Source organism: Acomys minous, assembly GCF_964271855.1.
Source record: "Acomys minous genome assembly, chromosome: 9".
Taxonomy (NCBI): Eukaryota; Metazoa; Chordata; class Mammalia; order Rodentia; family Muridae; genus Acomys; species Acomys minous.
In genome coordinates, this window is record NC_140490.1 from 82369160 (window position 1) to 82388704 (window position 19545).

The 19545-nt window shown below is 44.5% G+C and overlaps 1 protein-coding gene across 4 annotated transcripts; it reads right to left on the reverse strand.

Moving 5' to 3' along the window:
* Nucleotides 1–663: 663 nt before the first annotated feature.
* LOC311604959 (uncharacterized protein) lies at nucleotides 664–12469 on the reverse strand. Of its 4 annotated transcripts, none has more exons than XM_084795211.1 (5): nucleotides 11318–12469; nucleotides 10084–10184; nucleotides 4368–4494; nucleotides 4107–4167; nucleotides 664–3414 (listed from the first exon to the last, which is right to left on the reverse strand). In XM_084795211.1, the coding sequence occupies exons 2-5, from the start codon at nucleotides 10123–10125 to the stop codon at nucleotides 1608–1610; spliced, it is 2037 nt and encodes a 678-aa protein (XP_084651337.1). In that variant the 5' UTR covers nucleotides 10126–10184; nucleotides 11318–12469; the 3' UTR covers nucleotides 664–1607. The 4 variants fall into 4 exon arrangements, with proteins under 4 accessions (XP_084651337.1, XP_084651338.1, XP_084651335.1 ...); XM_084795212.1 differs by lacking the exon at nucleotides 11318–12469 and adding an exon at nucleotides 11002–11043; XM_084795209.1 differs by lacking the exons at nucleotides 10084–10184; nucleotides 11318–12469 and adding an exon at nucleotides 11002–11141.
* Nucleotides 12470–19545: the final 7076 nt, after the last annotated feature.

Sequence of the window (19545 nt, forward strand, 5' to 3'; positions counted from 1 at the left end):
ATGGATGGCAGTGTAAGTATCATCTTCATTTGCAAACAGGTTTTATTACTCAAATTATTTTGTGTTCCTCTATCCTTTGATGACAATTTGTATACAATTTGAAAACAAGACAATATTTTAATGAAGAAATGGTTCTACTAATCTTACATGAGCAACAGTGAGATGGCTCAGTGGGGGGGGGATGTGTTCAGTGCACAAGGTTTTACTGCATTTATTAGATTCATGGTGCTTCTCTTTGGTTGGAATTCTTTCATGCCTTTGAAGAAATCTGAACATGCAGAGGCATTATCATATTGATTACATTCATAGGGTTTCTTTCCAGTATTGAGTACTTTGATGAGTCTGAAAATTACAGTGATCTGCTAAAGTTTTATTGCAACAATTTATACCCACAGAGTTTCTCTCAAAGGTGACATTTTTTTGTGATTACGAACACTAACATAACATGCAAAGACTTTACCACATTGAGTACATTCTCCCGTTGACCAGCTTCAGGGTAAAAGAAGAGAAAGTCTTGGTGGTTCCAAGGTAGGGAGAATGGAGCAGGCAGTGAAGAGCCAGTGAAAACAACCAGCTGTTGGTTAACAATTACTTAGCAGAACTAATTGTTGAAGAGAGATTGAGGATTGGAGGTTAAAAGAAATATTAAGGCCCAGACATAAATTGCAGTGAAAACTGAAAAGTCTTCTAGCCCAGGAGAAGTTTATTTTTCTTCTGTCCCTTTTTTCTGTCTCATCTCCTTGGGCTAACCCCAGTACTTTATTCAATTTTTTTTTTTTTTTACATATCGTATCATTTTTTTTCATCTTTTACAATCAGTAGAGCATTTAAAAATTAACAGAGCAAGAAAACAATCTAACAAAGAAATACAAACAGTTTTGTATACCCAACAATAAAGTACATAGCAAAAATCAACCATTGTCCAACCAATGGTCAGCATGACCTGATTATTATTTCTTAAACAATACTCAGGAAAGTATAATCATACATTTCCCTGGGCTTAAGCCACTGTATTTCATGATCATCATAGCAACATATCTTGAAACTACATGTCCTTAACACAGAAAAGGTTTGACTTACTGCCAGGCCCAAACCAACAGGTGTGCTATCCATCTTTATCCAAGGCTAGGCTAACGGATAGTGGTCCTCTACTGTAAAATACCTGCAAATTAACTGCCAAGATGTCTTCTGTTATAAAATATCTATAAAACATGACATTCCAAGCCTACCTTTCAAAGCAGATTCTAAAGAAAAAAAGTTTTGCTTTTCTACAGCTGACAATATCTAACCTGGTACTGTTATATCAAAGCCCTAACTTTCTTTTCAAGCAGTTTCTGCCTGGTTGCTCACAATGCCCTCTTTCAACAGTCTCAGTGGGGAAATTTTTTTCCAGTGAATTTCATTAGGGCTAAACTCATAATGTAAGTGAGAAACAGAAAGACAGTTTTAGGAGAAAAAGCAGATATCCAATTAGTCCTTAGGCAAAATCATTGCATACATAGATATGGATCTTAAATAGTAGTTAAGGACTGTGCTGATCAGCCAAAGGTCTTTGAACATTTGTCAAGCAAAGCCTCTACAACTTGTCCTCATGTCTGTGACAACATTCATATCATTTCTCCAGTATGACGTCTTTTGTGTGTATAAAGACTACTGGGGCATGAAAAGGCTTTACCACATTGAGTACATTCATATGGTTTCTCTCCAGTATGGCATCTTTTGTGTGTATAAAGATTACTGCGAAATGAAAAGGCTTTCCCACATTGAGTACATTCAAATGGTTTCTCTCCGGTATGACTTCTTTTGTGTACATGAAGATAACTGCGACGTGCAAAGGCTTTACCACACTGAGTACATTCAAATGGTTTCTCTCCGGTATGAATTCTTTTGTGTTTTCTGAGATATACGCGACTTGCAAAGGCTTTACCACATTGAGTACATGCATAGGGTTTTTCTCCAGTATGAATTCGTTCATGTATTTGAAGATCACACTTTAATGCAAAGTTTTTACCACACTGGTTACAGCCATAGGGTTTCTCTCCAGTATGAATTTTTTCATGCCTGTGAAGTTTACACTTCAGTGCAAAGGTTTTACCACACTGATTACATCCATAAGGTTTCTCTCCAGTATGATGTTTTTCATGATTTTGAAGATTAGTACGACTTGCAAAGGTTTTACCACACTGATTACATTTATAGGGTTTCTCTCCAGTGTGAGTTCTTTCATGTACTTGAAGATTACTGCGACATGCAAAGATTTTACCACACTGATTACATTCATAGGGCTTCCCTCCAGTGTGAATTGTTTCATGTACTTGAAGATTACTGTGACTTGTGAAGGCTTTACCACATTGATCACCTGCATATGGTTTCTCTCCCATATGCATTATTTCATGTACTTGAAGATGACGGCGAGTTGAAAATGCTTTACCACATTCATTGCAATCAAAAGGCTTCTCTCCCGTATGAGTTCTTTTGTGTATTTGAAGAGCACCACGGCGTGCAAATGCTTTGCCACATTCATTGCAATTATAGGGTTTCTCTCCTGTATGAGTTATTTTATGCCTGTGCAGGACACTCTGACGTGTAAAGGCTTTACCACACTGATTACATGCATAGGGTTTCTCTCCAGTGTGATGTTTTTCATGATTTTGAAGACTGGCACGACTTGCAAAGTCTTTATCACAGTGATTACATTTAAAGGGTTTCTCTCCAGTGTGAGTTCTTTTGTGTATCTGAAGACTACTGTGACATGCAAAAGCTTTACCGCATTGATCACATAAATACGGTTTCTCTCCTGTATGTACTATTTCATGTACTTGAAGGTAATGGCGAGTTAAAAATGCTTTACCACATACATTGCAGTTATAGGGTTTCTCTCCTGTATGAGATCTTTTGTGTACTTGAAGAGAACCGCGATGTGCAAATGCTTTACCACATTCATTGCAATTATAGGGTTTCTCTCCTGTATGAGATTTTTTGTGTTTTTGAAAAGAATTGCTATATGCAAAGGCTTTTCCACATTCACTGCAATTATAGGGTTTCTCACCCGTATGAATTCTTTTATGAATTGGAAGATAACTGCGACTTGTAAAGGATTTACCACATTGATTACATTCATAGAGCTTTTCTCTATTATGAGTCCTTTTATGTATTGTAAGATATTTGCGACTTGAAAAGGCTTTACCACATTGATTACATTCATAGGGTTTCTCTCTAGTATGGTTTTTTTCATGTTTTCTAAGACTACTGAAATTTGCAAAGGCTTTACTGCGTTGATTATGTTCATAGAGTTTCTCTTCAGTGTGGATTCTTTCATATGCTTGAAGAAAACTATTATGTTTAAAGGTACACTGCTTCTTTCCACATCCATTATGTTCACAAGGCTTGTATACAGAGTGGCTGATGTTATACCTATTAAAACAGAAGTAACAAAAGGTTTTCACACTGCATTTACACCACTTAAGTTTTTGTTTCCCATAGGCATGTGCTATCGGGTTAAGGTTTCTCCATGACAACAACCTTCTTGAGCCCCATTCCTCTCAGCAAACTTTTAAAATTCCCCAAAAGTATATATAATACCAGCTTTTCTACCGACTGTTTGCTTATAAAAGGTCTTGGACATACAGTAATGCCCTAATCAATGTGTATGCCTATTATGATATATGAATGGTTTGAAACTAAATGGATTGACAAGCCTGGTTTGTTTGGTTTGGTTTTTGGTTTTTTGAAAAAGGGTTTTTCTCTGTGTAGCATGGCCCTGGAATTTACTCTGTAGACCAGGTTGGGATCAAACCCAGACATTCTCCTGCCTCTGCCTCCCAAGTCCTGTGATTAAAGGCATGTGCCACCACTACCAAGCTGGATTGACAATTTTACAACACAGCTCTCTCCAGGCTAAAATGATGTCATGTGTTAAAATATTGTTATTGCTAAGAAAAATGCCTTCTGAACATAGGTCAGCTACCTGAATTTGAAGTACATGGTCTTGTGGGAATTTAATAATCATCAACATTCATAAAACTGTGCTTATTTACATTCTGCTTTTCTTTAAAACATCAGGGCACATTAAAATATCTTCAGTGACACATTTGTATACAATTTACCTTCCATGTCTTCTAGAACGTTGACAGTGTTCTTCAATATTGTGGTCTTCCAATTTGTATCCTAAAACATAGTACCAAAAATTTTATGAAACATTATTGGATATTATGCAAATTTTAAGTTAGCATCTTTGGTGAACCTGAGACCAAGTCTGTTTATTCACCACATTGTTCCTCTTTGACAACAGAAATCACAGAAATGCATGAATAGCCAAGGAATGCTTGTTCCGTGTTTAAAAAGTGAAGGAAAACTAATATTCTTACCTATAGCAGTGAGGTTCCAGTAGGTTTCCAGCATCACATCTTTGTAGAGACTCTTCTGGGAGGGATCCAGCAAAGCCCATTCATCATGAGTGAAGCTTACATGGACATCCTCATAGGTCACTGCAGCCTAAAATATACCATATTTCATTTAATTAAAATGGCGAGAATTACTGCATTACAAAAGTACATTTCATAGAGAATATATTTATATAATTCTAAGTGCTCCATACATTTATACCAGATCACAGAAATTCAAATGTAGCCACCAAGTCATGTTAGAAGGAAACAGAAAAGGAGGATCACACCTCCAATTTCTGGGCCCAATGAATTCCATATGGCACTGCCAGAGACATGACAAATAACAGACAACGCAAGAGAGACCCAGATCCACACTATTGAGTTCTATCAGCAAAACTGAACCAAAACCCTTAAAGACAAAAATGGATGGACACATTTAACCCCAGATCTCTGGAGGCAGAGACGGATAAATTTCTGTGATTTCTAGGTCAGCCTAGTCTATGTAGTCACTTCCATAACATCCAGAGTAACAGTGAGTCCTTTTCTCAAATAAAAACTAAACAAAACAACAACAACAACACCAAAACAAAAAACAAAACCAAAAAAAGGTAGGACGCACACAGAAATGGACTTGTTTAGCCACATTCTTGTTTGCTCTGGTCTGTGAACCCTTAAAACACTATTTGTGAACACATTTATCAATCACCTAAAATTGATTACTGGAGAAATCTTTGATTATCTAAAATGCAGACAAAAATGAAAACTTTCAACCTTGTTACTGTGACCTCCCTTTCTCTACTCTGACAACAAGACCCAGCAAGTGGACAATACACTCCAAATCTTACATCTCCCCAATAATAGTCTTGGCTCCAGTAAAACACTTATCACCTTGTCTGTCTCTCTCTCTCTCCCTCCCTCCCTCTCTCTCCTTTTTGCTGACTTGACTACCAGTAATTCCAGCACTGAGCAGCAGAGACAGTTTTAGGTGTTAGTAATTCTCACTGACATAGTACAAGGCAAGCCTGGCATACTACACTGAATAGTTTTGTGTCAAAAATGACACAGGGTGCAGTCATCTGCAAAGAGGGATCCTCAACTCAGAAAATGCCTCTATAAGATTAGGTTGTAGGCAGGCCTCTCAGGCTTTTTTTTAGAATTAGTGATTAATGGGGAGGGCCTACCCATTGTGAGTGGAAGGATTAGGAGGTGAGGCCTTGTTGGAGTAGGTGTGGTCATAGGAGAAGTGTGTCACTGGGGGCATGAATTGAGTTTCAAGGGTCTAAGCCAGGCCCACTGGCTTTCTCTCTGCCTGCTGCCTGTGGATGGAGAACTCTCAGCCACCTCTCCAACAACATGTCTGCCTACACGCTGCCATGCTCCTGGCCATGAGAATGGACTTGACCTCTAAAACTGTAATCAAGTCCAAACAAATGTTTTCCATTATAGGATTTGCCATGGTCATGGTATCTCTTTACAAGGAACACTGCCTAAGACAAAAGTTGGCACCAGGAAGCAGAGTTTTTCTCTGACAGGCCAGACCATAACACTTCTTGGCAGAAGGTGGACATTGGGGCTTTTGATTAGGGAAGCCACTGAGTGCTTTAAATGGGGCTTTATGGGCCATCGTGGAAGAGCATAGCATACAGTGCTGCTGAGAGCGACGTACATCAGTATGGCCTGGCTCCAGCGTTTTCAAACGAGAATGTAAGTGACCTAAAGAATATTCTTTTGACATTTTGATGAATAATATGACTGCTTTCTGCCCTAGTTCAAAAATTGTGCATCCAAATTGAAGAATTTGGATTAATGGCATTGGCAGAGGAGACTTCAATACAGCCTGGCAGTGACTCTGTCATATGGCTATTAGCGATTACTCTTATGGAGATTTATAATGATAAACATGGAAAAATAAAAAATGTACAATTTGAAAAGAAAAGGAACACCAGGCTTTATAATGGAGCTTAGTCCAGGTCACAGAAAGATTAAAACATTAAAGAAAAGTCTGATGCTAAATGGAATAAGGACAGTGATGACGTCAGGTCAAGACCCCAACCGGCTAAACTTCCAGTTTGTGAAAAGGAATTAAAGAGAGTCTTAAACAGTGAAAGAAACCATGAAAAAAAGAAAGGAAAAAGAAAAAACCAAGCAAACAAAAGAAAGCTTTCTTTCACGCTGAAGTTGAAGAAGGGAAAGAAGTTCTAGCCCCAGCAAGCATCAGGACTTAGCAGCTGTGGCCAAGGTTCTACTTTCAGAGTCAAGGATACACGGGTTGTGCAATCTCTCTCCATGACTAAGAAAGGCCTCCGAGGACAGGTATATGTCAAGGGTGTCCCTGGGTAGAGGCTCAGACAGCCCCTAACATGAAGCAGTAAAAGTGAAGCCTGGATTGTCTTGGGACCCTGACTATGTTGGAGATGCCAGTGGAGCCATGGGATATGAGTTAAGGAAACCGGTGGAACCAGCACAAGACAGACATAAGTTGTGCCCAATAGAGCTGAAAGCAGTTGGCAACATGAACTGCACTTTAACATCAGAAATGGAGACCCAGAGATTAGAGTTTGTCCAACTGCTTTTTGGTCCTTACTTTGGTCTAATATTTACTCACTGTGGTTCTTTTCCACTATTTTGGAATAGTAATGTATATCCTATGCCACTGTATGTTAGAAGTATGGGATTTCTTTTTATTTTGAATTTACAAAGCTTAGAGTTGAACGATTGCATGAATCTCAGAAGAGACTTTGAACTTTAAACTTTTACACAATGTTGAGACTATGATGGACTATGAGAAGTTTAACATCAGATTGGCTGCATTTGGCATTATGATATGACACAAGCCTATGCAGCAGGGAGTGGAATGTGGTGGATTGAAAGAGAAAGGCTCCCGTCATAGATCTGAAGGCTAAGTCACCAGGGAGTGGCACTGCTTGGAGGGGATCAGGAGGTGTGGTCTTGTATAAGGAAGTGTGTCCTTTGGGGGTGAACTCTGAGGTTTTAATGACCCAAGCCAGGCCCAGTGGCTTTCCCGCTGCCTGCATAAGCAGATGTAGAACTCTCTGAAGTTCAGAGCCAACCCAGGGTCATTCAAGGCTAAAAGAATCTACTGACTATGGAAAGATACTGATGCCCAGTTCCAAAGCTAACTTCCTCCTTTCACCCTCTGCAGATGTTATTTAGCAGGTTAGCTTGGGACTTTCCAAGAGATAGTTAGCTAAGATAAGATAGGAACTGTTCCGAGATGAACCACAGGATGTTCCCCTGATGGCATCATCTGGAGGCATTCTCGGGCCCCCCCCTGCTGCTTAGTTCCTGCCTCCACCCCATATAAGCTTTTGCTTTTGATTCAATTAACAGACCATGATAGGAACGCTACTTGGTCTCACCTCTCTCTTTTCTGTCCCATCCCTCAGGTATGGCTCCCCTTGCGACCCCGTAATTACTGGTCCTGCTGGACGGGACACTCTGGTACCATGTGTGCCTGCATGCTACCATGCTCCTCACCATGATGACAACAGAATAAAGCTCTGAAACTGTAAGCAAGTCCCACATAGTGCTTACCATTATAAGAGCTGTCAGGTAACCAAGTGGCATAGTTAGGGTTTCCATTGCTGGGAAGAGACACCATGAACATGGCAACTCTTATAAAGAAAACATTTAATTGAGGTTGGCTTACAGTTTCAGAGGATTAATCCATTATCATTATGTCAAAAAACAAGGCAGCGTCCAGACAGAAAGGGTGCTGGAGAAACTGAGAGTCTACATCATGATCTGCAGGCAGAAAACATACAGGACTTGAACATACAGGACACCTCAAAACTGGCCTCCACAGTGACGTACCTTCTAGAACAAGGCCATACTTCCTCCAACAAGGCCACACCTCCTAATAGTGCCACTCTCTCTGAGCCAAGCATTCACACACAGGAGTCTATGGGGTCAAACCTAGTCTAACCACCACACTAAGCCAGATGCCAATACTTGGCTTTTAAAAGGGATGAAAATAACTAAAGGACACAGGTATATTGACACTAAAACAGACTAAGTTCTTTCCTGGTAGAGGGAATGCCATTAATAGGGGACTGTATGACCTGCCCCGTGTACAACGTTAGCTGCTGAGTGCTGTATGCTGACAGACAAGCCACAGCCAAGTGCCCTGTGTCTCACCAGACTGAAGTGAGCCAACCAGGTTTGTATTGACCCATATGAGACAGCTGCCCAGTTGGAAATTTCATTGGCCCGAGGTAACCTCCCCAAGTTGAACCCACACCCATTTGGTTTGCCTTCATTCATAGGGTATGAATTAATGCATGCTGGGAAAGTTCGCAGAAGTCACTCACCTGCCACATCAGAGGATATATAACAGAGACCCCTGTAGCTCACTGACTTAAACTTGAATCAACTGCAACCCAGCTACTGCCTAGCCTGTTCACACCTGCTGTGCACACACTAAACTATTCTTTCTATTCTTGTCTGAAAAAAAAAACATGTTAAACACACACACACACACACACACACACACACACACACACACTTTTCCTGTTACTGACATGGACAGTGCACTCAACGACTCAAATGGATATTTTTAGAATTGTGTGGGGCTACAATCTTTTAATCCTAGAATTCAGGAGGTTGACTCAGAAGAGCAACAAGGCCTGTGTGGCTTCACAGAGTAGTGGGGAGGAGGCGACCTGACTCTACATAAAAGATCTTGTCATAAATATATTTTTTCTGAAACCCTGGAAGTGAAGCTATGCTGGATTTAATATGCCTTCCCAATGTGGAATCACACCACACACTTAGAAGTTAGCAAATAAAAATCTCTATAATAACAAGTTATATATATATACACACACACATATAATAGCCAGCTCTGGCTAACAGTTTGCTAACTTATGGAACTATACGCCACAGGCTTATGCATTCCACCTAAGCTGTCAATCTGTTAAATGCTGCTGACTGCCTGTGGTCGTCTGAGTAATAATGGTGCCACACACTCAGAGATTTCAATGCTTGGTCATCAGGGAGTGGGCCTACTTGACAGGGATTAGGACCGTTAGCCGTGTTGGACTAGGTCTTGTCTTGTTAGAGAAGTGTGTCATTTGAGGTGGGGTTTGGCATTTCAAATGCTCAAGCCAGGCCTAGTGTTTCTCTTCCCGCTGCCTGATCTGGATTGAAAACTCTCAGCTACCTCTCCAGCACTGTGTTTGCCTCTGGGCCACCATACTCCCAACCCTGATGACAATGGAATGAAATTTCTGAAACTGGAAGCAAGCCCTGAATGAATGATTTCCTTTATAGGAGTTGCCATGGTTACTGTGTCACTTTATAGCAAAGAACTTTGCCTAAAACACCGTCCTGATCTCATAGCCTGCTGAGATTGCTTTCTTACACAACTCAAGACCACCTGCCCAGGGTGGCACCAAACACATGGAATAGGCAATATTACTTCAATCATTATTCAAGAAAACATCCTATACCTTTGTCCACAGGCCAGTGTTACTCTAGCTGTGTCAAGCTGACCAAATCTAACCAGCATACCTACTGAGTATGCCAAACAGATTTTTAAGAATAACCTTGATTCTCTTAACACTCAGTTTTCAACATGTGCATGTACACACACACACACACACACACACACACACACACTTAGCAGTAAAGACCACACACACACACACACACACACTTAGCAGTAAAGACCACGTACTGCTCTTGCAGAAGACCTGGGCTTGGTTCCCAGCACTAACATGGTGGCACAAAATTATCCTTAGATCCTGTTGCAGGGCGTCTGATACATTCTTCTGTCTTCTGTGGGCACCAAACACCCAAGTGATGAACACATATACATTAAATTAAATTAAATTAAAAACACAGACTCCCATGCCTCTTATATGTCAGCATGGATAAAATGGCCAGAAATAAATAGAAATGTGACAAAAATCTGTAGTAAAAGCTATAACTGTAATTAAGAGAAACAAGGGAGTCGTTCAAAGGGGAGAAGTTCCACGATCATAGACAGGAAGCCTCAATATTCTTTCAGTACAGAATCTGAGCTATAGGCTCAACAAAAGTCGAATTGAAAGTCTAACAATTTATAGCCGGGCGTGGTGGCGCACGCCTTTAATCCCAGCACTCGGGAGGCAGAGGCAGGTGGATCGCTGTGAGTTCGAGGCCAGCCTGGTCTACAAAGTGAGTCCAGGACAGCCAGGGCTACACAGAGAAACCCTGTCTCGAAAAACCAAAAAAAAAAAAAAAAAAAAAAAGGTCTAACAATTTATGCTATGAACATCAGAAAACTGACGGCAAAAGGTCATCATGACTGAAAACATGACAACACAAGACGGAATAAATCACACACACAGTGACATCACCTGACCTCAAAACTCCCCATACACCTGCAATAAAGTCTGTGCTGCTTGGGAAAGAATAAAAAGATCAACAGAACACGAGAGGACATTTAAGAGAGAAAAACCAATTAATATTAGGTCAATGTTTACAAATGAGGCCAGGAAACGCAGGAAGCCTGTCTTACTAACACACTGGACCCCCGCGGCATCCACATGCAAATGTGTTAGTGACACAGCCTTTCCACCTGCACAGAATTAACTGCACACGGATCCTGCACCTGAGTGTCCAGTGCCCAGCGCAGAACTCCTAGAAGACACCAGAGAAGCCAGGGCTCTGCGAGGCAGCGAGTCCGCCTTCCCTGGCAGTGAAAGCCGCGCATGCGCGCGCCCCGCACAGGAACAGCTCAAGCTACCGGTTTCCACGCTGTGCGCAAGCGCAACCAGGGAACTAGGTCCGGATTCGGCCCCGGGAGGTGCAGGGAGCTCAGTATGGGAACTGAATCACACAGGGCGCCGCCGGCTCCCGCACCCCGGGACGAACCCCACGCGCGCTCCCGCGGCTCCTCCCCGCGTGGGGACGGCGGCCCCGCTCACCATGGCGCGGATCCCGAGCTCGCCCCGCTCTCCTCACAGCTCCCGGCCGCGGGTCACGGCGCGGCACACGGAACCCCGGAGGCTTGGCGGACACAGCGGAGTCGTCAGTATGGCGGACCGGAAGTGCCCGCCCCATTCTGACTGACAGTCCTCTTCTAGGCCCTGATTGGCTAGTGAGGCCTGAGTGACAGGAGCAGCTCCCATAGGGACTGAGTGCCGTGTGGCTCCAGGCCCTGGCTTCCGCTCCAGGAGCAGAACTCTGTAGACCCGCGGAGTTTGGCTTTGCGGTGGAACTGGCGCCTGCACTGGAAAGTGGTCCCTGCGCTGTCCTGCACTCAGCAGGCGCTTCTCCTTCATCTAGGCACAGAGACTCTAACTTACGCAGATCAGTGCTCAGTGTGATCCCCCTGCCTCAGCTGTGGTGACGTCCCGCCCATTCACACCAAAGTTAAACCACCAGATTGACAGTCACCACCCATCAGCGATTTCAGTCAGGCAAAGCTAGGACTGCTCACAGCTCTCTCAGCTGCAAGTCGTAAGCCAAACACTTTCCCAGCTTCTGTGGTGCCACCGCCCCAACGTTTGCGAAGAGAAACCAGGACATCAAAAGTTTTAAACCAGATTGGTCTGAGACAGGAAACACCTGCAATTAGGGTCCCCAAAGGGGAGGTTTCAGGGTGAGGACCTGGGATAAGAAGAAAAGAAAAACGTTTGACAGCAACACCTGGTGGTGGCGCACGCCTTAAACCTAGCATAAAGGCGGCAGAGGCAGCAAGGCTTCTGAGTTCGAGGCCCAGCTGGTCTAGAGAGTTCCAGGACAGGGAAAGCTACACAGAGACACTAGAAGAAAAGAAAAGAAAAGTTGGGGTCTTGCATAAGCTGATTTCACTCCTGCTTATCAGAACAGGGACCAGGAATTGCATACTCTTTGGAGACTCCTGAAAGCCTGTGAGCACAAACAAGATAACAAGAGTCACATGACCTCAGTGTTTCATGTTCCTCCAGTGTTCTTGGAAAGGAGTGAGGTTACCTTAGATTAGTCACTATTGCCTGCTGCTGTTTCTCAAAAAAAAAAAAAAAATGTTTGTGCCTGTCAGAAATAACATTTCTCCTTCCTCATCTCCTCCTCCTCTTCCTTCTCTTCCTTCTCCTCCCCCTCCTCCTCCTCTTCCTCTTCTTCTTCTTCTTCCTTCTTCCAGCCTGGCTGTGCTCATGGACCCTTTCTTAAACCTCAGAGCATGTGCAGTCTGGGGCTCTGAATAGAGTTGGTGATTGCATGAGACTCCAGTCAGACTCAGTTATCAACTGCTTTGTTTCAGATCCCATCACCTCTAGAGTGGTCACATGGCTCCACCCCTGACCACACCCCCATGACTTCCTGGGGGTCCTAGGTGGGGTCTCCACACCTGAGGCACAACTTTAAATATTGCACTGCACTCATATTTATTGCATAATTGTATTATGGATCCAGAAGATCAAACTGTGTTCTGAGTCTCGCTGCCTCTTCAGTGACATCACCCATCACCCAGTGTCTCACACTGCTTATGTCTGTCTGTCTCTGTCTCTGTCTCTCTCTCTCCCTTTCTCTTTCTCTCTCTCCTCCTCTAAGCTTGTATACCTGGGTGGTTGCTTGTGATGTAAGTGGCATACCCGAAGTCAGAACACATCATGTGGGTAGTGATGGGCATAAGAGGATCTGAGTGTAAGGGAGCTGTGGGCTGACGGGTGAGCTGGGCACGTTTTGCTAATAAGGCCCCAGGCTGGTCTCCCACTGTGTGTTGAGTCCTGTTCATCCCCCTGGGGTCTGGGGGTCTGGTGTCTGTGGCTTCAGCTTGCAGAGGTGACAAATGGAGACAGAACAGCTGAGCTCTGTCCTCAGCGTCCCTGCGCCTGCAGCCGCTGCATCTGCAGGATCTGGCTGAGAATGCACTGTACGTCCTCGTCCATCTGTCCCTGGTGAGGTGGGAGGGGACAGAGGCAGAGTCACACCCTGCTGCACCTGCTGGGTGTCCTCCCCTCCCCCCCCCCCCCGCCAGCCCCATTGCAAGTCGATGCTCCATGAGGTAGGTCCCAGCACAGGCATGTTCCCAAAAGCCCCAGGTTGGCTCTGAACAGGAGAAGCTGAGGCCCAGGCAGTGGCAGAGGAGTGGTGAAGCCGGGTGGGCACCCTGGGATGGAGGCAGGAGGCAGGGGACTCACCTGAATGGCATACAGGAGATGGGTTCGGTATAAAGCCACCACAGCGCCATGCTCCCGGGCCTCCTCCTGTGGGCACAGGGGAGGGGATCAGAGGTTCAAGCTCACCCTTGTTTCATAGTGAATTTGAGGTCAACTGGGCTACATGAGACCCTGCCTCAAAAGAAAGGGGTGGAGGAAGGAGGGACCAAGAAGGGGAGGGATGGAGTGTAGTGGAAGTTTGGGTTATGTCACACAAATATATTTCGTTTTGATCAAAAGTGTGAAATTGAAATCCACAGCTGATAATAGCTGGATCAAAGACATGTTGTCTCCCAGACTCAAGATCCGGATCAGATGTGCCCTCCATTGCTGGAATGTAGTTCACTCCAGATACAGTGAAGTTGACAACCAAAAGTAGCCATCATGATCCACCCTTTGCCAACTTGTCATGCAAATGCCTCTCTATGTCAGATCATAGAGATCATCATCATCATGGCGGGAAGCGTGGCAGCATGCAGGCAGGTGTGAGGAGGGCCCGGGACCTTTGTCCACGGAAACACATCCTTGTGTGGACTCTGAGAGGGTATAAATAGGAGCCCAGAGAGAAAGACAGAGAGAGAGAAACGCTCCTGGAGAAGTCCTCAAGAAGGCTGCTGCTGACTGCTGTTTGCGGTTTAGCTTGATGCTGGCTGTTTTCTTGGCTTTTCTAACTTCATCTTTAGTAATTTTCACCTATGTGTACACACTTGATCCAGAATGTTCACAGGTGTGTCACAACGACAACTTACAGGTGTCTCGTCCCTATTTCCTCTAGGTAAGTTCTAGAGATCAACCCCAAGTACTCAAGTTTTGCAGCAAGTGCCTTCAGTGGGCGAGTGAACCCACTGGCCCTTATTAAAGTCTCAAAAATATTCATGTGTGTAGGTGCTGTTGTATGTGTTGGCATCTAAGCGGCCTCTAGGCTGCCAAGCAACCTCTGACCTCATCACCTGCTGCCAGGTGTGTGACAGAAGATAAAAGGGCCAACCTGCTACCTTCTCTCTCTCTCTCTCTCTCTCTCTCTCTCTCTCTCTCTCTCTCTCTCTCATGTCTCTCTTACAGTTTCTCTAAGACTGCCCTCCCCTTCTCTCTGTCTCTCTCTGTCTCTGTCTCTCTCTCTGTCTCTGTCTCTCTGTCTCTCTCTCTCTCTCCCCCCTCCCTCTCTCTCTCCCCATCTCTCTCTCTCTCCCTCCCTCTGCCCCTCTGTCTCTCTCTCTGTCTCTCTCTCTCCCCCCTCCCTCCCTCTCCCCCCCTCTCTCTCTTCCCCTCTGCCCCTCTGTCTCTCTCTCCCTACCCTCTTGGCCCACTCAGGTACCAACTCCTCCCCATTTCCCTTCTCCCCAAAACAAATCTCTCCGTATTCAAATCGCTTGCACACGGCATCTCCTTTTTAATCATAGCATTGGTGCCAAAGCCGAGGAAGGGCACTTCCAGTACTGTATGGCTCACTGGGATCCCTTCTAGCAAACCCTTCTACCCACCACACTTTCCTTTCAGCCTGCACAGTCCCCTCGGCCTTTTGCCGCCAGGGGTACCCTGGCCTGTGCCACCTTGGCACCAGGCACTGAGCACCTCGGAGCTGCGCTAAGTGTGCATGGCCCACAGCGCCTGTGCAGCCGCCTTCCTGCAAACAGCTGCTTGACAAAACCAGCTTTTCAGGACTGCCACTCACTTAAAGGGGTGCCTTTTTTGTCTGTTTGCCCCTGGTTGCCCCAGCTCTGCTCGACAGGCTGCCACTATGTGTTTGGAGTCACTGCCACTGCGTGGCCGCCCACCCCCACCCCACCCACCTCCTAGTCCCCCCACCCCCACCCACCTCCTAGTCCCCCCACCCCCACCCACCTCCTAGTCCCCCCACAAACCCACAGCCCTATTCCCCCACCTTCCTGCTGGTCAAGGTATCATGCTGCTGGCATGACTTCTGGGATGGGAGGCACAATTACTGAGCACAGATTTGAGCTGCACCACCGCTCTGAGGAATCTGGGCAAGCGATTGGCCAAGGGTCCCCATTTCCCACCCACCCCCCAGGTCCAATAACCACCCCCAAAGCGCTGTCCCGCTTGATCACCCTGTGGTCAGAGCTGGGCAGAAGGAGCACCACTAGTGCATGCCAACTCCCACCTTTTCTCCCATTTCCCACGCCCCTCCCCCAGAACCCTGCACAGTCACCCCGCCCCGCTGAGTCGCTGCCACCTGCTGCCCCAACCACACTGCAGCTCTAGCAGGAGTGACTGGGTGCCACTTTTAAAGTCCACCCCTACAGGCTGATCACAACACGTATTGATTTTGAGACAAGGGGGTGAAGCTATGGCATCGACCCCATTTTGACTGAGGGCAATCACACAACTAGCCACCATCTTTATTTTGGGGAAAACATGGCTACCCAACCATTTTTTTTGAGGGCTACCAATCCCTTCTCAAATTCTTGCTGAACTCCAAATGTAACTTCTGTCTTATGCTTCTGCTAAAAAAACATTAAGTCTCATTTGAAATTGGCATAGATTTTATATAAATTCAAATTTATTATATGTATACACACACCACACATATGTCAACCATGATTCAGATTTTTAAAAAAAGATTTATTTATTACATACACAGTGCTCTGCCTGCATGTACACTTGAACACCAGAAGAGGACACCAGATCTCACTGTAGATGGTTGTGAGCCACCATGTGGTCGCTGGGAATTGAACTCAGGACCTCTGGAAGAGCAGACGGTGCTCTTAACCGCTGAGCCATCTCTCCAGCCCCAGATGTTTTTATATAATGTTTTATTTCAAAGTTATAAAGGTATATTCAAATTAACAGACTAACTTAAAATACATGTTTAACTAGCTATGTCTTCACTAACTAGTGCTTGGATAAATGCTGTTTTTCCCATTGCTAGCTGCATTGCGTTACTTGCAGTAACTTTCAGTCCTGGACAATGGACTGGATACAATAAATTCAAGTGTAATTTTTTTCCAGAGCTGAGGATTGAACCCAGGGCCTTGCTCTTGCCAGACAAGCACTGTCCCACTGAGCTACATCCCCAACCCCTCAAATATAATTTTAAATTGTTCTACAATGTTCTACTATATTGCCAGCCCTGGGAACTTTGATATATTAATTCTAAAGACATTCATTTGTTTACAATATTAGAACTTGATTGTCACACTCCACCTTCAATCTCATAAAGTCTTAGAACTATGTTCAGCCTTGTTTTCTGAATATGGTAATGTTATTAACGTACTAATATAACTTTGGACTTTTATAAGCTATGGATTTTTTTAATAAACTAAACCATTTAGGAAGCTGTTCTGATCTCTTTATGGACTTTGTTTATGATTTGTTATGATTTGTTTATGATATAAGACTCCAACTTAATAGGGATGAAACCTAAAGTACTAGTCTTAAGCAATTAAAACCTTATAAATTATCAAATCCTTTAACATGTTCAAGAATATATTTTCAGTCATGCTAAGAACCAATGTGACATATCTTCAAGGCCAAACATACAATATGGTTACAGCATTTTGTTTTGTGTTTCCAAGGTGTAATTTAGAACAAATAACTAAATACAGACAAAGATTGCATAACTCAAGTATACTAACCCTCAAACTTGTCAGAGATCTGCTGAACGTGGCATTTAACATCTATAAACTTATTATAGTAAACAGACAACCCTCAAATCCTGCCAGTGCTTCCCAAAGGTCTCAGAAGATTTGGGCACAATGGCAGATTACTTCATCCATGAATTGTGGCACACTAACCACCGGACAAGACTGTCTCCACTGCCTCAGCCTCTGTTAGGGCCCAGCCTGAACTGTAGACAGGCTGGACACCTGGAGAGTGTCGGGAGCCGGCGCTGGTTCCCTGTCTCCTGGAAGCCCTTGTGGCCAGTGCGCATGCGCAATGACGTCACCTGCTTACGCAACAATATGCTAATTGGGTGTTCTCTGGAGCACCAATGACAAGAGGACACGCCCCTATACGCCCCTGAATTCCCTATATAAGCAGCGGGTTTTCTGGGGCAGGGTCCTTTTTCTCCGTCTGCCATCAAGAAGAGCTGTAACAATAAAATCACCGTCAGAAGAATCCTGAGTTGCTGCGTCTCCTTTGTCGGCGAAGGCTGCGCGCGACAGGAGAGTTATTGTCTCGTGCTGAAAACAAGGTCTCTCCTTCCAAAAAAAAGACCCCTCAAAACAAAAACAAACAAACAAACAAGAAAACCCACATATGTTCTGCCCCTGATGAACAGACTGCCTGCCCCTGTTGCCACTGGAGCCTGGGACAACTGTTTAGGTACTGGGATATGAATAACTAGTTGCCTTTGTCATTTTAATTGATACATAAATTCATTTAGGTTACAATTTATCCTTCTCAGGTCTCTGATCCCATTGATGGCTCAATGGAGAGATGGCTCAGAGGTTAAGAGCAGTGTCTGCTCTTCCAGAGGTCCTGAGTTCAATTCCCAGCAACGACATGGTGGCTCACAACCATCTATAATGAGATCTGGTGCCCTCTTCTGGCATGTATATGTAATAAATAAATAAAATATTTAAAAATTAAATAAAAATTAAAAAAAAAGAAAGTTCTAAAAGTTGGAGCGTCTAAACGATGTTTTAAGGTTTCCAAAATTGATAAAAATCCTTCAGATTTATTCCTGTTGCTGTGCTATTGTTGTTCTATCTAGAACTTTACCATTAATCAGTGAAGCTCTGATTTATTAATCTAACTCTGGTTTAAAAAAAAAAATCCATGCTAGGCATGGTGGTGCACGCCTTTAGTCCAGCACTCGGGAGGCAGAGACAGGAGGATCGCTGTGAGTTCGAGGCCAGCCTGGTCTACAAAGCAAGCCCAGGACAGCCAAGGCTACACAGAGAAACCCTGTCTCGAAAAACCAAAACCAACCAACCAAACAAACAAACAAGCAAACAAACAAAAACAAAGGTATATCTGCTTTCTACAATGTATATTTCTACTTTTTTTTTTTACAATGTGTATTTCACTGCAGATTGCGAACAATGGTGATGCTAATATGTATGAAATTTATCTCCCTTTGTAAACCTAAAAGGGATTCTTGTAAGCTACAGGAAACCCACCTCTCAGGTCAAATGGGACCCAGATAAGTACCGCCCATCAGCAGCGTAATTTTCCCACCTATTGCCTGTCTCAGAGGGTGGGATTTCTCCCTTTCTCTGGCTGTACAACTCCCCTCTATACCGACATTCTTGCATCCACCCCTGACTGCTGAGTCTTCCCATCTGGTTGTGTGACAATTCCAAACCCTTCATCTAGGACCTCTCCTTTGGGTGAGCTCTCCCTCTACCAGCATGGTCCCTTCCCCTCCCCATCTCACCCATTTTCAAAGCCCTAGCCCTGGGTGACAGTGTCCTCTTGGGCCGTGCCTTTGGTCTCTGACCGGGACTGACGAGCTGCTGGAACAGATTGCACCAATCTCGTTGAGTCAAACCTTGCTCTGGGGGACTTCTCAACTGGTCACTGACTTCTGCTCTCCCCATGGGAATAGTCCATTTGCCGGCCCTTCAGGCTCCCCTCTGCGGTGCCTTCTAGAGGAGAATTTCAAATCCCTAGGCCTGCATTAAGGGATGTTAAGCTTACATGTGAGAAATTATAAAATTATAAAATGTAAGACGCTTGCTTGCCCTGCCCAGAGGCTTCTCCCAGTTCTCGTTACTACCAGCCTCAGAGTCCCACCCTAGTTCCCAGAATAGCTACATGCGAGCTCCCTATATCAGAGGTCCCATATGGTTTCTAGTAACCGCCCTAGGGACCCACACCCAAGTCCCCACAAGAAGTCTCCCACTGCCAATGTCCATATGGTTTAAGCTTGATAAGGAACCCCACGTGCTTTGCGGTTTTTGCCCTTAAAAACTAGTCTGTAACAGCTACTCGGGGTCCTTCACCTCCCGAGGGCTGAGGGAGCCTGGTGCATCAGCAATAACAATAAACCTTTGCTTTTGCATCAGTGTGTTGTGCCTCGCGTGGTCTCTCACGGCGACCCC